Below are 16343 nucleotides of genomic sequence, written 5' to 3'. Positions count from 1 at the left end.
TATTGATGAGACTACATTGACTGTGTAATTCAGGATGCACGAAAACAGTGAAAGAAGAGTTTAATAAGGTGGAACTGATTGGGTTGAACATTTGTATACCTCTGTGAGTATTGTTTAATTGTCCATGAGATTGAGTTGTTAAATAAGAAGACTAATATAAACTGAGTAACACAAGAAAGAACTAATAAGAGATCACAAAAATAATTTTGTTTCTAATACATAGTTCTTAATTACAGTGTTCTACACTCAACGCTGTATGCTTCAAAGCTTATATTTCATGTCTTTCTTGAAGGAAGCAAAATAAATGTTGTTTACTTATACCAACATTTCAAAGTTCTCCCAGGTACTTACATTATGTGCTTGATTTATAAAACATACAAGAATTCATGGATTATTTGAATTGCCAGTTGACAGTGTAGATACACATGGAAAATGTTAACAGAGAAACGTTTAGGGTGCATTTGTGACCGTAGCTCATGAATACACAATAGCTGATGTGACTGGATGTCCAGATCAAGAATGGATACAATATTCATTTTTCATTCAAGTATGATGGTCTTTGCTTCATATTTAAATGCATGTTTTCTCTAGTCCAGCAGTGGCAGTGGAAAAGGTTATAATCCTGTTTTTAACATTGAGCTGCTCATCACTGCCATCTGCTGAAGGTTAGCATGCTCTCAACTGTCCTTGATTAATTGCAAGAGCTCATTTAACCCATTTCAAATGGCCTGGGCTAGCAAACATGTAGTGTTTAAATCTTGTAATCTGACCTGGGTATTATAATCTTTGACAAAGAGGGTGACAATTGACTGTGTTGGCTGCTGCCATATCCTGGAAAAGAGTGTGTGTCTGCAGCCTTCAATTTCTCATTATTTGGTTACTCCATCCAACTCAGTAACTCCTCAAGATGATCCTTGAGAGCAGCTTGTTGCTGTACAGAGGGGAAACTATTCTATTATGATGATGACCCTGACTGACCTCACTTACAACAATGAGAACTTTGGCAGCTGTGGAGGGATCCAGGGAGATCCTACAAATATCATATTTATGCAAATTCAGTCTGTGAAAATGCTGGGGTTTGTTTTCTTTCATCTGAGAAGATCATAAAGTAACTGAGCTAAAATCTATGATTCTTGCTTTGCTTTCATTTGTTTACATGTAAATGAGACAATTTAGGAAGGTAGAAGTGAAGATGTTTCATTTATCTTACTTTCAGATGAGCTTTTGTGCTTTCTGTAGTCAGGACAGTATTTAAAGTAATTGGCCAAGTGTCTCATACAGCAGTTTTCTCTTGGCAGGTGGGTTTCTGTTTCTCCAAAGCTATATGCTTCCATGAAGCCATTGTCTTTAACAATAGCTGAATTAAGATTTCCTTCCTAAAAGGCCAAGTTTCAGTTACTCTTTATTATGGTTTCAGAAGTCAGGGTGATGTAACATCACTTGGCATCACTTGATCATTTTACACTACCTGAAAATAATTTTATACTAGACTAACGTTTTTTCTTAATATGCTTTGGGTTTTAATGTGAGGTACTGTTAATAGAAAAAATAGCAGCTAATTTAAACAAAAACAGACTTGAAAGGCAGAGCAGTGCTTTTCATTTAAGCTCTAGGCATGATTTGGGCTATGTATGGTTTTAAGACTAGCTTCACCTCAGGACTGGTTAGAAAATGCTAAGATTTGGTGAAACAGCTTATAGGTTGAGCATGGCTTACTGGGGAGTGAAAGTCCTAAGCTTTAGATTTATTATACAATTTTTATTAACTATTACATTATTTGATGATTTGCTTCATCACTTCCAACTACAAAGCTGAATTATACATGCAGATTGTCTCAAAGTACACATTCTGAGACTTAAAATCCCTCATCCTAAATTTTGTCATTTGCTTTTCCCTCATTTATGACAGTGGAATACCTGACCATTCCATTTAACGTAAAATAATCTTGAACGCCCCATGGGAATAAAATCAAAATTGTTTTTTAAAGTTTTTGTTTGTTTGTTTCAAATAGCCACGCAATATAATAAAGCTAGATCATGTAAGTGGAAATGAAACAGCATTTTCCTAAACATTTTCACATATGAAATATATGTAAGACTGTGAATTTCTCTCAATATAATTCAGACCGCGTTAGGAGCAAACTGTTAGATGGTTGTGAGAAAGAATAGCTGAAAAGTAGTTCACCATGAAGTATTTATGTGGCAGTTAGTCCTTCACTGGATGGTGAAGGGAAGCAAGCATAAAATATATAATGAACTTCAACTGAAGTACCACTTGAGTACTAAAAAAAAAATAATTTAATGGACAGATTTTTTTTTCACTTTTCAACTTTTTAGTGTTTTCACACATTCTCTGTGTTACCCTACCTGTTAGTGTTGATTCTGTCTGTGGCTGAGGGAGGGCAAAATATTCTTCATGTGCTGGGATAGTGAGTTGTATGGAGCATTGAATTTACTCTGCAAGAGTGCTCTCTTTGTATTTTTCTTGGCAGCCATTACTAGAGATGCTTTAAAATACTGCCAGGGCTCTGGAAGGTGCTTGCAACTGATCTTATCAGAGGGAAACACTGTATGCTACCCAGGTCTTGATTTTCTCCAAGTATTGTGCATTCCAGAAGTGTAAATTTCACTCTGCCTGTGACATGTAGTGTTAATATAAGTCAAGGAAAATCAAAATCTGTTAGTAATAGAATTTTACAGTAAAGTCAACTGGGATATGTCTTAAGATTTCTTTAAGATTATGTATTATTCCCAGTGTAGAGATTTGAGAGTCTCTTGGCACACGTATCTAGAAGGAGAAAGTGAGGTGAAGGAGAATAGAAATTACTAATTGTAACAGGCAAATGAAATAGCCACTGGTTTGTTTTATGAAATTGTGTCTGAGAGAAAGGAATTTCATGACCTGAAAGAATCATGACACTCTCTACCAATGTTTTACTAAGCACAGGTGATGAAAAGCAGAAGTTTAATGCAGACCCATATGTTAAAAGACCTTGACAATTTCAAAGAACACTATTTCAAAGTCAGGAAGTCCTGAATGTAGGTTGCTCAAGTTCCTGCATAATTCATGTCCTTCTTATATTTGTGTTAAAATAGTCTTTTATTATCTGATCATAGATTTTGATTTTTTTCTCACGAAAAAGGCAAAGGTCATAATATTAATATCCCACTTGCCAAATTCCAAGTTTATTTCCATCTAATGTATTAGAATACAAGATCCTCTGTGAATACAGAAAGACAAAAAAAAAAAAGTCTAATTGTTCTTAACGTGGGGGAAAATGTAAATTTTCAATTCTTAGAAAAAATTGTACATTTTTATCTGAATTGTATGAAATATTGAAAAAAATCACTTTGACCAAAGTGCTAATTGTTGCAAATTTTAACCTTAACAGTTAAAGTTTGGTGAAATTTTAAGTAATATAAAACTACTTCTTTGTGATGAGAAGAATTGAGCGAGCATATGTGAGAGAGACAAAGTTCAGGAAAAATAGCTGGAGACTGTTAACTAAAGCTCAGAACATATCAGATCATGGTTTTATATATAATACATGAAAATGGTTGAAAGTTTTTACATTTTACTATATTTAGTTTTATCTTTACTTTTATTTGTAAAAGTAACTTACTAAAAGTACTGGAACTGACTAAAGTTTTGATTTGCAGATTTACAGATTACCTTTGAATACAGTGATTACCCCCATCATGTTAATGAACCACACATATTAGCCTCCACGGTTTGTTAATCTTCCTAGAAAATAAATGAAAATTTGTGTCTTTCTGGCTTATGGAACATTTACGGATAATGTGTTATGAGAAAAGACTGCCTCAAATTCTGATACAGACAGATAATGTAAGAAACCTGCATCAAAATTCTGTTCTCATATATATAGACTCATAGTCACTTAAGAATACCAAATCCACATTTGTTTGATGTTTGAAAGTGATCAACACCAAGTGTTAGTGTAGAATAAGTGATTTAAAACCAGCAGGAGGAGGTAGACAAGCGTATAGCTACTACTCCACTCTTAAAAATGTTTGGCAAAGTGGGTGATGTGAAGAATGAAGAGTGAATTTGAGATCTTAGGGGGGTTTATGGGCTCACGGATTTCTGTTATTACAGAATTATTTCAGAGGTGCCACGGTGTCCATGTACCTTTCTTAATGTGAGGGAGTCCATTAGATCTTTTAGCCAGAAGGAATAACCATGCCAAATTGCACATTTACAAATCCTGCAATGGGCTTTCTGGTAGTGTGCCTACTACTATTTTCTCTTGCTGAATAGTCATTTCTTTCTTTTTTTTTCAGCCCCATATAGAGTAATCTAGTGTCGTAAAAGTACTTTTTAAAGGCATTTTTAAGAAGTTTAAGTATGAACCTGCCTTTAGGACTCATAAATAGAAGAGGGCTTAAAACAAGATATTTTGAGATCTCAGAAAGTTGTAACTTCTTCAAGAATGGATGCCAGTCAAGTTAGTGAACTGACAAATCACATTCTACAGTGTGATCACAGCATCTTGACATGCTAGCCCTGAAAGTGATTTCTCTCTCTTTCCCTCTTGCTGCTGTTGAAATCTATGGTTACCTTCACTCTGGTCTTGCTGGCAAAAGGCAAAGCTAGTGGCCATGTACAAGACTTATGTATGCGTAGTTGTTATGCCAGCTGCTCACTGCATGACTCTATATCCTTTTGTGACCAATATTCACATTACTACATATTAATTCATAAGTGAATTATGTAATGACTGCCTGCATGTGGCAGAAGAATGAATTTCTTCGGTGTCCACAGTATGAGATATGAGTGGAAATTGCTGTGAATAGTTACTTCTCACTGTGTTCATGGTGATTGTCTCAGCATTTGTTCATACAGTGTCTGTGGGTGAGGAACATTTTACTGATGAATATGGAAATGGAGAACAATAATGTTTCTGACCAGAAGAAGGATCCTGCACCTTTTGTAAAAACACCAGGCACAAAGTGGGTGTGTGCCTGCTGCAAGCAAAACCAGTTGGTGCTGCAGTGTGTCTCTATGAGGGACAACATGAAATCTCAACTGATCCTCTAAATTAGGCCACGTTTGCTACCTGTTGAAAGTAGTGTAGCTGTTATGGTTCCTCATTATGGAAAATTTGGCCAGAAAATACAAATCTTTCAGAGGAAAAAAAAAAAAAAATAGGTGGGATGCAAGTGAGGGTAACCTTGCCTTTGGTCCAAAACTGGACATAATGCTCCAGCTACACTATGACAAGGCTTATGCTATGGTTTTTGCAAGAGGAAGGCTTTACATTACTTCTCTTAGAGTTTTCCTCATTGTTCACTGTTTGTTGTAAATGTAAAAAGGCATAACAAAATCACAAAACATTTAGGAATTGTATCCTAGCCAAAGTGGCTTACATTCATTTGAAACATCAGCTGTCTCAGTAATTAGAACACTTACAGTTAACAGGGACCTGGCCCAAGCTGTTTGTTTTTGGATGATATTTGGTTTACGCATCTGCCCTTGAGTTAATTTTTTAAATTCCTCAGTATGTTCTGGCTGTGTTCTGCATATTTAATTTCTCTTGAACATTTTTCTAGCATTCGTGGATAAATTACACTTTCAAATTAAAATAAATCAATAAATAAGATATTTTTTGTACGACTAGAATATAGAACTATATTATTTTACAATATGAACAATTCTTCCTTATTTATTTGGTTCCACAAAAATTACATTTTTATTTTATGATATTTTAAGACCTTTGGGATATGAATGAAAGAATCTCCATTTTTATCTCACTGACTTTCCAGGGTAAAGAAGCATAGAAGGACTGGGAATTGTGTGACACCATAAGCAATAAGTATTAGGGTAGGGTAGTAGACAATTATATAGCTTTTGTTATTGTGGAGTACAGTCATTTCAGTTACAGTATTTTGAAAACATATTTTGGGATCAGCATGGGGTTATCCTGAGAGTTGCTTCACTGATACCTCCATTTGATTTATTACTGGAGAAGAGATACAGAGGTCCTGCTTTACAATATTAAAATTTTTACGAGCATCGAAATATTTGTCATTTAAGAGATTTGTTACGATACCAGTCTCTCAGAATCAAAGAAACATGAAAATATTTACATTTTTTGTCTTTATTTTTTACTTGCAGAAATTCAAAAATCAGTATTTGTAATATTATTTAACAAATAGAGGGAAAATTCACAGTACCTTTTAGTTTCATTTTGGATCTCTTTTTTTTCTGCAGGGCTAAGAAGGAAAGGAGAAAAATGCTTTAAAAAATAACATTGATGAGTGTTGAAGAACTGTGACAGAAGCAGTGGTAGGAAAGAGATAATAGAGATGGGGCAAAATTCGAATACTATTTTTGTCTAAGGACTCAAATTGAAACTTTTTCTATTACAGTATTCACAAAAAGCCCATTAACAATAGAAACAGCTAAGTGCTGACATTTGGTTTAATTTTATATGTCTTTCTGTATAACTATGGTGCAGCTTTTTCTGGATGTAAAGGTTAACATTTAGAATGCCACTACTTTATTGCTCTGTCTGTTCTCTTTAACAACATTTGGGTCAAAAATAGACATAAAACATTTCATGTTGTATGATATAATATTATATATTATATAACATATTACAAATGTATAATTTGTAACAACAATATAGTGCATATATCTGTATCTATGCCTATATATCTGTTATACAAAAGAGGCTGTTTTCTTTTTCCAAGCAAGCTATAAGATCATACAGCTATGGTTGTTAAGAAAACTAAGAATTTTATATGCCTCACTTTTCATCCAAAATAACTCAAAGTACTACACAAAAATTGAGCAGTATTGTTCCCATTTAACAGCTGGAGAAAATAAGGCTGAGATTGTTAAATAACACCCTGTGTTTCACAGGTTAAATCTGGGCAGAGATGGGAGAAGAACACTGCTTCTTTTATTTCCAATGTACTGTCAGCTCTGACAAATGCCAGCTTTAGAGTATTCCTGTCACTAGGTCACTGGTAATGACATTTGAAATGTAGACGTTAGACGAAAGTGTGAAAAATGCATAATAGTTGTTTTGTAAGGAAAAAGTTATACATAAAACCACTTTGTACTTTTTATTGAAACAATTCATCTATTAAAACATATTTAACAAATTCACATTTTTGATGCGTGGTATGCCATAATTGCCATCAACTTTTATTAGCTTTGGCAAATGATCATTGCTGTTCTCTGAATGATTTCACCTAGAGAGATTTTTCCATTTCATGCAACACAAAAAGCAGTTCATTAGTTCCTATAATAGTACTTGTACTCGATCAACCATATTAAGCAGTGACCTATTAATAGGATGGTTCAAAGGCTTAGAGATACAAGTGTTTGGATTTAGATTGACTTCCACTGTCCTAGAAGTTAAAATCATTCTTCTATAGCTCCTAAAAATCATCTTGGAACAATGACTTTAATTGACCAATGGTTAGTAAGCAAATAGTATGTAGAAAATCTATTTAATTGACTACTCTTAAGCCTAATGGAGTTACTGTCCCTACACTAATGAATCTGTAGCCATATCATATTTTAGGTCCAGTCATCAAGCTTTGCTTTACTAGTTCACATTCTTCTAACAGAATGGAGTGAATGCTGTGGAATGCTTATGTTAGCATTTTGACAAACTATCATCTTTTTGCTTAAGAAAAATGAATTAACGTATGTTTTAATTTTATTGGCATCATTGGTAGCCTATACTGCATTCTTTATACAGAGACAACTGCAGGGATAGAAACTGTAGCGTAAATGGACATATTTCTAATATACTCCCAAGAAGTTATACTTCATCTTTTTGATCAAACCAAAGATGAAAATTGGCTTTGTATTTCTGCTTGATGTTTATTTTCCAGATTAAAAATGGTCTATCTGAAATCCTTTTGATTTACATTGCATAACCACTACAATTATATTGACAAGATATTTTAAATTGTCTAGTTATGTGCAGTATTTGCTGCTGTGTGGCTGGTTCAGAAGCCCATTGTTTCCTGTTGGGTTTATTTAATTTCAATAGTGTGATGCAAAATGGTTTCCAGTATTGATGATATATTTTGTCATTCATTGAAGAGCTAGATGTGCAGTTTTCCCAGAGCGTGAGGAGTGTGACCCTTCTAGGAATGGTGTAGACTCATGACGAGCCAGTGATTGAAAGCTTTTGCTATAGAACCTTACTTGCTCCAATATATTTCCTGTTTGCTGTCAAGTTAGGTCATAATTCTGCCCTCATGATGATTATCTGCCCCATATGATGCCCCATCTGATTCTGCCCCATATGATTATCATATTTCAAAAGAGTTTTGTTTGATTTTGCTCACAGAGAGTTGTGCTTTTGTTTGTATATGTTTTGCTTATCTTTTTAAGATTTAACCAAATGATGTCTTCTTTAGAATTAATCTTAAGAATTCTCTTTCAGTGAAATCTTATGGTTCTCTCTCAGTGTCTTCTTAGTAAGAGTGACAAAAGGTGTTGTTCTGACATTACCCTTTCTTCTATGAGTCAGACGATATAAACTGTTATTAGTGAAAATTGTTTTCATAGTTTTTCATACAGAACTTCCCTAAGGGAATATTTTCTTCTCTATTTGATTTCCCTGCATTTTCTTAGCTTTAATTGAAGAGCATAGCTCTTCAAGGTTCAATCTGCATCTCCTGCAGAGCTATTATGCCTGCTAATGATGGATACTCAAGCTGTTTATTTTGTTTAGGCCAGACACATCTGAAAAGCAACCTTTCACTCTGTAAGTCCTTATCTTAGAGTAATCTGTACTGGTTTGTTAAGCTATAGGTTCTAAGAAAATAATATATACTCTCTTTCTGCCCTTGAAAAATGTCTCTGAGAAAGTAAGAAGCTTCAAGAGGAATCTGCATTGCCTTTCACAATTTACCCTTTGTCTTCTGAGAAGGGGGGTCTCTGTACCTGTTTCACTAGAAGGGCCAGAGAAGTACCAAAACACCTTCCAAAAAGACTGACTGGAAATCAGAAAAGGCTTTTTCATCTTCTCACAAAAATATTTCATACAAAAACTACTACATATTTTGTAAAACCTAGTAAAATTTACAATGAAAGCGTCATCACCACTTCATCAGAATCATATTGTCAACACTGGTACAATCACACCCTGGTGCCTTTATAATAGTCTGTTGCTACCATCTTACAGTTAATTTTTGATTTTTTCTTCTTTCCTGGGAAGCAGGATGTAACAGTTAGGAGCACGTACAATATCTGATGGGTTTCCAGTCTCCCTCAGATGCGGTGTGATACTGATGGGATATGGCTATGTTCATTCCATTATCAGCATACTTGTATCCAGTGCACTTGAGTACATACATCATTTGTAGAATTCTCGGGGACAACTGGGGGAACAAGCTTGGATTGTTATAGTACTCTCAGCTGATGGCATTAGAGGATATGACTGCCTGGGCTCCCTCACAGTGCTTTAGAAGTTGACTATTGCAGAACAGTGCTTCGGAGACACGAGAACTAAAGACAATGAAAATAATGACCAAATATTTATGGTTATGTTGGCCCATCCTGTGTAATTTTTAATATAACTTCAGCTTTTTGATGGAAAAAAAAACACACCATACTTTTCTTTCATAAGCCTGAATATGATACACCTAACTGTCTTTCTACTCTCCCACAGTAAAACAGTGCGACCATCTACCTAAAAAAGTAGGGCCAGCAACTAGGAAAAACAGAGCACTAGTCTTGCCCATTCACTATCCTTTGCTTGATCTTGAAAGTCAGACTCATTCAGCTCATTGCACAGACTGTCACACCATCTGCTTTCCCCTATCTGTGTGCAGAGTCACAGTGTTAGCATCCTAACTAGAACTAGAGAGGCACTTCTGCGGCTAGCACAGGAAGGTGATCACAGAAGTCTTTGGAGATCTCTATGTTAACTAAGTAGGGTTTCTGTCAGAGAAATCATTGCTCCACTTTCTGGATCTGTATGCCTTGTCTCATCACAAGTTTGATCCCAGCTGACAAGTCTGCAGTTGATTTGTAGTTCATGATGGTGTTGAGTTCACACCTCCTTTATATCTTTGAGTTATTACAGTCTGCCCTATGTCTTTTCACCTTCCTTTTGTTCCTTAGTAATTTCTTCCCTCCCTCCCTCAGGTAATTGTAAGAACTTCCTTCCTATAACCTTCACATATTTTAGGTCCTTCTTTCTCCTGTTTTCCCAAATATCTGAGCTTTCTTCCTTCCTTTCAGCACTTTTTGCTGTGGATGGATATTGTCTGGATTCTACTTCCTTTCAGCATCTGTTACTCATCAGCTTTTGTTAGTTTAGATTCATAGAATAATAGAATTGTTTAGGTTGGAAAAGACCTTCAAGATTAAGTCCAACAATCAACCTGACCTACCAAGTCCCATCTCAAAACTGTGTCCCTTAGTGCCACATCCACACGTCTCTTAAATACCTCCAGGAATCACGAATCCACCACTTCCCCAGGCAGCCTGTTCCAATGCTTGACCACACTCTCTGTGAATAAATTCTTCCTGATGTCCAGTGTAAACCTCCCCTGGAGCAACTTGAGACTTGTCCTCATGTCCTACCACCTGTCACCTAAGAAAACAGACTGACACCCACTCTTCCTGTTGTTGTAGAGAGCAGTAAGGTCTCCCCTCAGCCTCCTTTTCTCCAGGCTAAATAGCCCCAATTCCCTAAGTTGCTCCTCATAACCCTTGTTTTCAAGTCCCTTCACCAGCTTCGTTGCTTTTCTCTGCACATCCTTGAGCAACTCAAAGTCCTTCTTGTGCTAAGGGGCCCAAAAGTGAGCAAAATATTCAAAGTTCAGCCTCACCAGTGCTGCACAGTGTCTCTTATGCCCCACTCCCATAGTTTGGCAGGTAACAAAGGGCCAGCTATTTCTCTGTAATTTTTTTTTTCACTTTGTGGGCCTGTGTGTTGCAATAATTTTGTCATTTTAAAGAAAGAATAACAGCAGGCTCTAGTAGTAATTTATATCCTTAACAGTGGGTGCAGTGCTGAACTCACATACTAGCTTATCCCATGTTAATTTCTCAGTGTAAAAAGCAACATTACCTTATATCAGCAATGTATCTGTGATCCTAGTAAAGTTTCCAGGGGTAAGTTACTGACTTTTAGAAAGATAAAAGAGCAAAACTGAAATTCATTATTTCAGTATCACCATCAGAATTGCATTTGCGCTGTTTGCCCCATTTGGTGCAGTGAACATGTTGTGTTAGGCAAAAGTCAATAGTGGAAACAATAATATATCAGCAACATTTCATCTGGCTCCCCTTGGCATTCGGTGGCATTGAGGGCTCCTGTAGTCCTTTTGTTAGTAAAGGATCTTCATAAAGTGGATCTGGTCTACAGATTCCCTAAGGAAGATTTCATCCCCTGTGCCTGCTTACCCAGATGATGTCTGAGACTTTCAGGAGGTTTGTCATTGTCTGGCTCGTAACTAAAGGACATGCTATTGGCTATGGTCCAAGATAATTCATTCAGTTGTTTGACATCCTGTAGACTGGGGATAAGGAGAAGGTGACTCCACCAAATAATGGAAAGCTCTACTCTTACTGGCTGGTTGACAAATTTTGTATTAAAATAAAATAAAATAATTAATGTATTTTAATTATCTTCCTTTTTAAAATCCTTTGCTGTGGAATATTTTCCCAATAATGATCAACTAAAAGAACAAACCCAGAAAATATACATATGTAACGTTGTTAATAATTTATACATACATTTTAAATGCAATTTGGAAATGGTACAGAAATACAAGAAGTACTGAGCTGGTTGGTTTGGTTTTTGTTTGTTTGTTTGTTTGTTTTCCTTTAAACAACTTGGTTATATTGCATTTCAAATAATCTTTTTCCCATTGTGTTGATTTTGGGATAATAAAGGTATTTGAGAGTACCATTACCTGTCTCTTCAAGTTATGTTGAAATCTGTTGATTTCTTTTAGTTGCAACTAACTTAAGATCATCAGTAAAGTAGAAAAGATGTTGAAAGATATAAGAAGATATCTTCCATGAGTTTGTGATGGCAATGTATATTTCTATATAGAAGAGATTTTAATAAATATTAACATTTGGCATTTCATTTCATAGATCAAGAAGCAAGTAATTCTAGATTTCCATTCTTTTTCTTCCAGAATGGAGAAAACAAATGTAAATGATTTAAAAGCAATTAGTTGCATGCATATCGTCCTGGCAAACCATTCTATTCCTTTCTAGTATGTAAATTTTGAGGCAAGCTTGATTCATCTGGCTCACTGATGTGAAACAGGGGAAAAACATGGCTGCCATTCTAAACTGATGTAGGTTGTTTTCCATTCTAATTTTATTGTTATAGAAAAATAAGACAATTTCAAATGCAGTTTGAGTCAATAACAATGTAATAGCATCCTAAAATGATATTATTATTTATTCATGCTTAGTTAAATATAACTGTAACATGAAATAAATGATTATCTGTTTTGGATATAATTTCATAATAAGGCCTTTGAAGGTCGTTTGAACTACTGCACTAATTAATGTTTTATTTCCAGCCTTCCTTAATTATTCTTGCCAGATGGTCCTTTATTTATGTTATTGCTTGGAGTTTCCAGCTGAGGTTGTTTGATTGTTGAAGAAAAATATGTGATGGCACCATAAGATAACTGTAATTGAATTGTTAGGTATGTTAGAACATTCAAGCCTTCTGTCCCTGCTTTAGCCACATCTGGGAAATAAGTTTGTTAACAAAGTGCTTTGGCACTTCATCGAATACTTGATGTGATATATGAAAATGTTTAGAGCAAACTCAATTAACATAAAAGCCTTTAGAAAAAAGAACTCTGGTAGCTTTTCATTCATTTATGAATTACAAAACCTTCTGGGTAAAATGCAGAAATGGGTAAATTACCAGGTGGTTGGTTTTGTTTTGGGTTTTGTTTGTTAACATCTGACTTACTTTTCTCATGTCTAAACAATATTACTTTTGTGTTTATAATATGGTATCTTTCCAGTAGGCAAAATAATATGATAAGAAACTTTGTAATATTCACATTATTTGGATATTCTGTGGCCAGCTTTGGTAAGTAATATCTCAGGATTGCTGGTCTCTGAGAGCTGACTAAGCTCAGCAATGGGAGATACCAGATTTGGTAACAGGAATGTAAAGACAGCATATACAAAAAAATGACTTTTTTGTTTTAATCATCATCTGTATTATGCTAGTAAATAAATAGGCCACTTAGTCTTTGACAGTTCCTTGGTGCCAGGTTGTATATAGCAACACATAAGCAGGCATGTTCTAAAAAATCCCTGAAAGTGGTGGTTTTGTGAAATGGAGATGAGTTTTCAGCCCTGAGATGTTGAATATATTTTACAGTGTGTCAGGAGTAGTTGGGAAGAAAGAACTGAGATGTTTGTGTAAGCAATTGGTTAATGCATGAACAAAAAAGTTATTGATACGAAGCTTAAAACACAGAAGAATAAATAAAAAGTCCCATCTAGAAAGTGAAAAGTGAGATGTATTTTTGTCTGATAGCTGTGTACTGCAAGAGACAGGTAAAAAGTACTACAAAAAAAATCAACTACAGATTAGAAATAATAAGAAAAAGCTTACAATAACAATGGATAATAAGACTAGCTTTATATAAGATTACTTTTCTCTGTTTTTCTTCTATCTTGATTTTGTTAGCACTATAGAAAACGCTGGGGGGGGGGGGGGAAAATCTGTTGTGGAGAGCAGCTCCCAGTGTTGAAAACATGGATGTGCTGTATAAAGTTTTACAGATCTATCACAGCATTTTGAAATGTTGGTTAAAAAAAAAAAAAAAAAAGGATTTTCTCATTTTATTGCAGTACATGTTTAACAGCTCTACTTATTTCTTTGGCAACTCCTCTTTTGTTTGCCACATGTAGCTTTCCTGAGCAGCCCATAGTCTGGGTACTAGGAGAAATACTCTCTCCATCAGCCTGTATTAGACACGTGTGTTCTTGGCTTGTGAGTACTCTGAATGTAAAACTCTCTTCAGATGTTATGGAAGATGGGAAGCAGCTGCTGTCTTTCAGAGCACAAATATAGGGCTTTTAATATACTCTCTATCTGCCATGGAGCAGGATGGAGTCCATACAATGGAGCCCATCACACAATACAGATGTATCAAATTAAGGCTCAACCCAATTGGATTTTGCTACTTCCTGTGTAATTCAAGGTCTTTGTGATTTGTTAACTCATTCGGCTTTAAAAACATTATAAATATGCATTATCTGGATTGCTGCTCTGAAAATGGGACCCTGGAGTTGGAGGTAACATCTCTGCCGCAGTGGTGGAATGAGTGAGCACTTCTGTCAGCTGCAGGAGATCTCCCCATTCATATTTAAATCCAGTCCTTGTGCCAGAACAGAAATGCATACTATTCACGTGCTCATCTTCTACAACATTAAGCAAGCATGTTTCTGAACCACAGACAAAAGAGAGCAATGAATTTATTTAATGACCTTTTCTATTGGTGACCAGAAACTGCTTTTAGCAACTGGTTGTCTGAATAAGAAAAGTAAGCAAGAATAGCAGAGTGGTTTTCCCTTATCTCCTTAGTCATTTTTTAAACTCTTCACTGTTTAGCTTTTTTCTTTTTATCTATTCATCATTTCTCTGCCTTCTACTTTCCTCCACAACACAAACCAAATTCCCCCAGCAATGTGGCCTAATACTTCCTAACACAGATTTTAGGGACAGTATATGAACAAATATGCTCCTCTTTCTATCTAGTGCTGCAAAATAATAAATCAAACCCAAAGCCCCAAGCTGTATAGCTGCCTTGCCATCAGTGTATTTAATTCTGCTGCTCTGGGGACAGCATCTTTTCCAAAGTCTGACAAGAGGTGCTGCATTTTGATGTTTCCACACAGTGCAGTGGGCAGGAGGATGGCCAGCTGGGAGAAGAGACAAATAATGCCAGAAGTGAACCGACCTCTGTCTTCCTTATCTATATGAATGGGAAGCTGGTCCTGGCCAGTCTCTAACCACAGCAGGACATCCCAGTGTGAAATGCCAGCATGAAATTACTAATTATCATGCTTTTTGAGTTCTGGATCTGCTGTTAACTTTATAGTTTGGTAATGTCACCACAGTACTACAGAGGTATGTACAGAAAGAGGTATTATCTTGCCAATGTGACATTAAATTGTATAAGAGTAATTTAGCTGTCTTGTGTAACACTTATTTTAATACTCCTGCATGTTAGAGTGATTTATAAAATACCTGTGCAGAGAAAAAAAAAATCCCCAAATCAAAGGTTATATTTTTTTTTAACCTTATTGTGCAAAAACCTCTAACTTCTTTAGATTACATATGGGTTTTGATGGTGTAGAAGATAAATATTAGTGTTCCTTTTTGCCCATAATGCAAGATGTATTGCCCAAGGTACGACACACTATCCAACGAAAACACCCACTGAGATTTGTAGGTGGTGTTGGGTTACAACTGCTTTTTTTCCTGGAGGCTAAAATTGCCTAAATCTTGTCTCTCACTGTGCTGTTTTTTCCCTCATTATATATTTAAGAGGGTCAAATCATTCATCATTCTCAATTACTGAGATATAATTCACTGCATGCAATGTGAACTACAGACCAGATGCCTGCAAAATTCCTGCACTGACCAATAATCTTCAGTCCCAATACCCATTCTGGTTTTAATACAACAGTAACATGTTTGTTTCCTATTGAATTATTTGCAGAAGATACATACCCAATCAAAGCTTAGTCAGACAGGTGGTTATCAGAATGAGACACAATCAGGGAGACACAGAGCAATATAAACATACTGCGATCTGTTCCTTTTAACAGCCTATAAAATGCCAATGATGTTTAAAGAGGAATAACTTGATTTTATTAAAGGGCAGGATCTGTCAAGTGGGAACTTGCTGGCTGCAAGACATTTTAATGAAAGTCTCTTAGTGGTCTGGAAGTCCTGCCCTCTAGTACAACTGCAGGTATTACAAAATAATGCTTGATTTTAGAAGTGTTTCAGCTTGCTTTTAGTCTCTTCTACTACTGCTGTATAAAATCATTTATTATCCCTCATGTCACATTATAAATTTATCAGAGCTAACGTACAGAAATCATACTAAAATAAAGTTGTCCTATTTGGGGGAGGGGGTGGGGGGTGTCTAAACAATCTCTGAGTAAACAATCTAGTCTGATTTCATTTTGACTTACTGTGGCATACCGGACCCTCATACTTTTTGTGCCAGTTCTTGAATTACACCAACAAATATAAAATACTAAATGAATTAAAGTCTGATATTTTCCCGAGTCACTGAAATCTCAATATCTGTGATTCCTGAGAGATCACTTAT

At 35.6% G+C, this 16343-nt stretch overlaps 1 protein-coding gene across 10 annotated transcripts in view; it reads left to right on the top strand.

The window, feature by feature from the left end:
* Positions 1-16343, top strand: part of ATRNL1 (attractin like 1) — a 495684-nt gene that overhangs the window by 317652 nt on the left and 161689 nt on the right. Inside the window, exon 27 of one of the 10 annotated variants that reach the window (XM_048060627.2) lies at positions 6232-7131. The exons of the other annotated variants lie outside the window; for them this stretch is intronic. Within the exon in view, the coding sequence (XP_047916584.2) occupies positions 6232-6237 (6 nt within the window). The 3' untranslated portion in view covers positions 6238-7131. Of the gene's footprint in view, positions 1-6231; positions 7132-16343 lie in introns of those variants that run through there. 10 annotated transcript variants of the gene reach the window in all.

Source organism: Anser cygnoides, chromosome 7 (genome assembly GCF_040182565.1).
Source record: "Anser cygnoides isolate HZ-2024a breed goose chromosome 7, Taihu_goose_T2T_genome, whole genome shotgun sequence".
NCBI classification, from domain to species: domain Eukaryota; kingdom Metazoa; phylum Chordata; class Aves; order Anseriformes; family Anatidae; genus Anser; species Anser cygnoides.
The sequence above is the reverse complement of the archived record's forward strand: the minus strand, read 5'-3'. Positions and strand labels throughout refer to the sequence as shown.